Raw genomic sequence first — 6,436 nt, forward strand, 5'->3', positions numbered from 1 at the left:
GCTTTTTAAAAAAAAAAAAAAAAAAAAAAAAAGTAAATGCACATAAAATGATAAATTAAGAAACCTTCGTAAGGTAATGAGATAATAACTGGATTTAAATTCAGAATGCTTGCAACTGAATTGTGGGAGTATAAGATCTGACTTTATAAGTTTTTTTATACTTACCATGTCTTTTATCATTTGTTTTAGAATGCTCTGTTAAAAACATCAAAGTCCTACATCAATACTTAATATTATTTCGTATTTTAATCGGGACAGCCGAAGATTCGTTGAGAGTTTTAAAATTAGTTTCGGTAAAATATGTTATTCATCAATCAGTTGACCAATATTATATTTTTCTGTGATCAGCAGCAGCTTCTGGACGTCAGATATAGAGGATATGGAGCACCCCAAATTACACACTCCAACTTTACATTTTCAAATAAAGAAATAGGAAGTGTAAGATCTAATAAAAATAAAGAACATTTCAATCCAATTTATGAAGAAGTTTCTGGAGGTTCCGAAGATAAGGGTGGCAGTCGCAGTGGAGACTCGGACATCGATGATAGTGAAACAGAAGCTCGGGTAACTGGTAGTGAAGACGAATTCGCAGAAGACGAGTTGAGCCTCGCAGAGTTCCCAAGAGAAGCGGGACGGGTGGTATCAGGAACTAGCAGTTTGCAGGGGTCCACGGGAGGAGACTTGTGCCCTGACGTAGTTTCTGGCTCTAGTGAAGGTGCGTTGACCGACAATTCGGACTCGCGAGAACTCCGTGGACTTTTTCGTGGAAATAAGAGTGGATCTTCAAATCGTAAAAGTACCGGTCACTCGTTAGAACGCAATCGAAACGGACATGCTAGTGATGGGTCTCAAGCCAAACAACACTATTATCTACACAAAAATATGAATGGTCCTGATCTAGGTTATCCCAATTTACTTAAAGGTAGTGAAACGCCTTTTCCTCTAAATAGCTTAAAATCTGAACCACATCCGAGTATATCTGGTGCTTCATCCAATGCTTCTGTGTTTGTACATGACCCAGGTTATCCACGAAGTGGTCAGAAAGGAATACATTCTAGCCATCAATCAGATAGACGGACCCAAAAACGATCCGAGAGCTCCCCATCTCCTCTTCCTAACCCTTATGGCCAAGACGTTGCCCAAGCTCAAGTTACGCAAAGTCCGCACAGTTCTACATCCAGATCCAAATCTGGCCGACTTCCGGGAGCTGTTCTTTCAGAACTTAATCAGAGATTCGGTGGATCTGGTAAGAGGCCAGGTTTATACCCTGCTAATCAACCTCGTAATATTCCCTTAATTGATAATCAGCGTTCAGCAGCTCCTGTTGAGTTAGGGACCTTTCGACCAGGAGGTAGGAATTTAACTAATCCAGATAACATTTACGCATCAATAGACGAAGATGGCCTTTACGCCATTGATGGTAGTCGTCAGAACACTAGTCGGAGCCCGGGAGATTCAAGACAAAATTTTGATAGACGCGGAGTGCCAAAGGACTGGAACAAAACATTGGACAGCCAATACATTCCACCTGCAAACAGTGCCGAAGAACAGGAATCGTATGGAGATATTAGGCCTGTGAACGATTCCAGAACAATAGGCACATGATTACTAAGTTAACATTTATGTTCTATATTACTTTTCCATCGCCTCTAGTTTGGTCCCGCCTGGCAATGGAAAGAACTAATGATACTCGTGAGTGATGCTGTTAAGACTCCTTTCTTCCTGAAAACCTAATAAGCGCTCGGAAACGGGAGTTGTCTTTTACATTGTGAAGTAAATTTTGGTTGTAAGGTAAACTTTTATTGACTATTCAACGGTAAATAATTGTAGCCATAGGTGTAAAAAAAAAAAATAATAATAACATTCTGTTTACAAGTTATGCGCCTAAATAAATTTTGTAAAGTGTCAAATCAAACAGTCATTACGCTTTGAGCTAGAATTTGTTCCCGTTATTTAGTTTCTACCTAGTTATCAAGAAAGGCTCGTATAGTCAGCACTGTGATATGTCCGTGTAAGCTGCTTCCCAGATCTTGCCGGCCCCCTCTGCTGAGTAGGAGCCACGCGCCAACCGTATGTATAAAGATTTTTTTTTTCGGTGCGAAGACCACCGAAGAAAGCTGCTATTTTATTTTATTTGAAGAGGAACGTCCATTATATTGCCACACGATGCTCAATGCCTAAAGCATGTCACTATATAAATATAGTGTACAAAGTACATCACGTAATCTATTCAAGCTCTTAGTTATTTCAGATTGGATGATTTTTTCTATTTTTTTTGTATAAACTAACTATAATACTTAATTAAAATTTTTAGATGACATTAGACTGCTGCACTGATTTCAACCTTGCTTGTTATTCATTCCTGTAGTATAATTCAGAAGAATTATTTTTCAGGCACTTTGTCGTAGGACAACTTGTGAACAGTGGACCTAAGTTACTTAACTTTATTTAACATAATAAGAGCTGCTTTCCCTCAGTTTTTGATTAGCTGAGAAAAACTCGCCGTGTCAACAACTTCAGGATAGCTAATTTTAAGTTTTAAAAACCAGACAAAAGGTAAAAAAAAACTTTACTCATAAGCAGAATTACATTCTCAGTGTCATTTTTTTGTCTGATTAAAATTCATTCGTTCTGGTGTTATATCTGTTGTCAGTATTCTATAAAAAAAAAAAAGGAAAAAAAAATAAAGGTGACAAAATTAATTGAAATATGTATACTTGTATATAGTGTGCATTTGAAAGTCAGTATGTAGAAACTTTTGAAATTCATTTTGGACATTCTAATGTAAGATGTTAGTTATTTATTAAAAATTTTCTGTTGAATGTTTCTATTACTTTGAAAATATGTTTAAAGGTTATTTTTTTCCGTTAGAACAATAAAATCAAAAGATATCTCTAAAACATAACAGCGTTTTTGGAATTGTTGATAAATTAAGACGGAGTAGTTTTTAGCTCCTGCTGTATCCGTAACGAAGTAATAAACACTTCTGCTTTCGTAAAGTATACATATATATTAGAAGCACACTATTTGAAATTAATAAAATTGGTAAAAAGCTGATTGTAGTATTGGTAAACATGACTAAAATGGCCGTGCATAAAGTCACTGGTGCTTTTTTTCCCCCTTCAAAATAATTGAAAAACATATTACGATTATTTCTGTTTTTTTTTTTTTTTCTTCTTGCTGGTTAAAACTCACTACGTGCTATAAAGCAAAGTAAATGCTCAATTATAAAAGTTTTGTGATTTCTTCTACATGAACAAGAGCTGGTTAGAAGAAACGAAACGACTTAAGTCTTGCTTAGATAATCTTATTTAATATTAATATCAAATATTGAAATTTGTTGAACGTTAATGTAAGAAGCGTAAGATTGTTTATTTTGTAGTAGATTTCATCAACAACAGAGTTTTTCCTTTTCATTTAAATAAGTCTTGATGTCTGTTACTGACGGTTCGTTACTCTCTTACATATCATCTTTTTCAAACCTTCGAATTTAATTTAAAAATTGACAGATTCAATGAATTCAATAAAAACGTAGAAATGACAGTATGGTCTGACTGAGTTATTTACACTAACATATCCGATTAGGAGTTAAAGAAACGTTTGGAACCGAAGCGTTGAGTTAATGAACAGTGGATCGTCTTATGGTAATAGACTGGGTCCAACAATAACACAGGAGGATCACAAGCAGTATAATTAATTCTTCTTACTAAATGTTCATCTGGTTCTGCAGTTGGGATCTGCTGATTTGGTGATGTCTTCTCGCTTTGTTTTATCTCTCAACTGCATCAGTGTTTATTTAAAAGCATTTGGAATTGAAATGAAAGGGGCATAATTAGTTACATAATACCATTTTCAATACGTTTTCCTTATGCTTAGAATGGAATAGGCTATTACAAGGAAATGTATGAGAACGTCTAACAATTTCCGTGAAATCCATCTTTAACTCTATACCTCATGATATATTTTGATAGTCAACGTTCACATCATATTTTGCTGCCACTTTTCACAGATGTTTTGTATCTGTTTTGGAGTATCAAAAGAAATTAACTACATAGCAAAGAGCATGCAAAAGTGTAATTGGATTTGAAAATGGATTTCATTTCTCTTTATTATGACTGGCACTGACGACCAGTAAAGAACTATTAAGACTAATAATTGACCTTTGGGTAGACTTAGCCTAATGTTTAGCGTCCCGAACTGTGGATCGGAAGGTCCAAGGCTCGAGCCATGATACCTCTTAACACGCTTTACACTTTAGGCTTTGTGCGTGTTACGATCGTCCGAGTAACATGTATATCTGATACTATAGAAAATTAAATTCGTTTAAATATTTGTTTCTAACATAAATATAAATTACAGAAATCGTTCAAATAAGTAGTTTTGAATTTACTGAATAACCAAAAAGAAAATTGTAATAAACCAACGCATTATAACTTGTACGAAAACGCAATCTTTAAGGATATATGGAGGCATAGTTTTATTATTTAAGAAGTTATATAAATTTCTTTTTAACTTTAAATAGGGGATCTCGCCTTAAATATTGAAGCGAATTATAAAGTCTGTTTTAAAAACTTGACGAAAACTGTTTCGTAGTAATAACGCTTTTAAATCCATATACATCCGTGTTTATTTTGCCCAAGCTTTCTTTGCGACTATGTCTATACGTACAGCTGTAAGTTGCCCTGGTAATGCATGACTTCAAAAAGACAATGTTGACTTCTGATGATGCTTTCAAGACACGTTAACAGACACAGCAGTTTATCATGTTAACTTGAAAGCAACACGTAATGACAAGCCCATAATAATAATAATAAAACATCTTTCAACATAACTCGTACAGGTACTAGCTCTGAAAACCTCAAAATTATGTTTGATGTTTAACATATAGGACTAGCATAAAAGCCTGTAACTGTACTAGAGCACTTTATCTCCGTATAAGAAGTTGTTATAGAATGCAATCCCGGTGAGTTAGCGGTAGGTTCACGTACTTACAATGCTAAGATTTGGGGTTCGATACCCCGCGGTGGACAGAGCTCACGCAGCCTATTTTTTTTCTTCTTTTTTTAAGGTTTGAGCTAAAACAAATCCGAATGTGTTGTTTAGTTCGTTTCTAGTTTTCAGTTCGTACACACTGTATCTTTCTGCCATGATAGTGGGTTCTATATTAAAAGATTGTATTGCTCTGATGCCCTCGAACCCATATCGCCCTCTCTTAAGATATCATTACCGTTAATTGTTTTGTGATTAGAAATCGTATACACCATTGTAAGTAACTGGACGAAAACGAAGGATGTGTAGGTCATAAAAATTTAAATCTAATGACCAATAAATGCCAAAAAGTAATTTAAAATTAAATCATATCGGTTATGCTGACATCAACAAAAATAATAATACATAAGAAGTGCACATTGATCTTGGTATTTAAAAGGTAAAAAAACCCACATCTAAGGTATTTATTTTAGTAATGTAATGAAACAACTGGTATGGTCTTTTCGATTGCTGTTAAAAATACTTGATGATCGATCCAGGAACTTAAAAATTGTTGCTTTTTTTGTTAAATTGTTCGAAGTTTTCGATATAATAATTTGAATAATTGCTAGATTAAAGGTGCATTAGGGTAAAATTAGTTGAAATTACGTAATGTATAATTAATCGTAGTTTAAATGATAAAATTTCAGTAAATGAGACTGAATTTCCGTTCAACATCGTATTGTTTTCTGTTCTGTTATGTGATTATAATGGTTCTTGAGAATAGTTCCCAATATTTCCTTGTAACTCCTGTACGTTTCACAGATGGAAGATAAAGAAGAGAAACTTAAGGTAAAAAAAAAAGCTGAGAAAAATAAGTTGAAAGTGGTGAACAAATATAAGGGATTAGGTGTGTATACAAAACACCGAGAAACTCGCTTGTACAGCTAGAATTTGTGTTAAAATATTAAACAAAATTGGTAAAGGTGAGAAGTTCATTTTAGACAAAAAATGCCATCGGTAATATTGAATTTTTTCATTCAATCTTCAAACATTCTGGTTTACTCATATTTATTATGATTAAAATATTTATAGTTATTTGAACAGTTTTCACGCAGTCCAACTGTAACAGAACGTGAACGGCCTGGTTATTACAAATGCACAACGATGTAGTGTATTGTTACGTCTCTGGTCGTTTGTTAATTACTCGTAAAAATTCTTTCGGGAGAACTTCAGCGATACAAGTCCTTTCTCAAACAAAACTAGTTTATTTTTTCTCAATTCAACTTTTGCAATACACTTAATTTCCGTAGTCACCTTAACTTAAACACACGCTATAATTTACAACGAACGATTCACGCACTTTTTTTACTACCGCGTTTGACTCAATTGTCCGTCTATATCTTCAATCTCTCTGTCTGCTATACAATTCCGATTAATTGTCTGGTGCACTTATATACAAGAATAG

The 6,436-nt window shown here is 34.3% G+C and overlaps 1 protein-coding gene across 1 annotated transcript in view; it reads left to right on the forward strand.

Moving 5' to 3' along the window:
• Window positions 1–2,786, forward strand: part of LOC111087631 — a 27,524-nt gene extending 24,738 nt beyond the window's left edge. Inside the window, exon 3 of the mRNA XM_022394923.1 lies at window positions 349–2,786. Within this exon, the coding sequence (XP_022250631.1) occupies window positions 349–1,605 (1,257 nt within the window). The 3' untranslated portion in view covers window positions 1,606–2,786. The remainder of the gene's footprint in view (window positions 1–348) is intronic.
• Window positions 2,787–6,436: the final 3,650 nt, after the last annotated feature.

This window comes from Limulus polyphemus, unplaced genomic scaffold, assembly GCF_000517525.1.
Source record: "Limulus polyphemus unplaced genomic scaffold, Limulus_polyphemus-2.1.2 Scaffold2398, whole genome shotgun sequence".
NCBI classification, from domain to species: domain Eukaryota; kingdom Metazoa; phylum Arthropoda; class Merostomata; order Xiphosura; family Limulidae; genus Limulus; species Limulus polyphemus.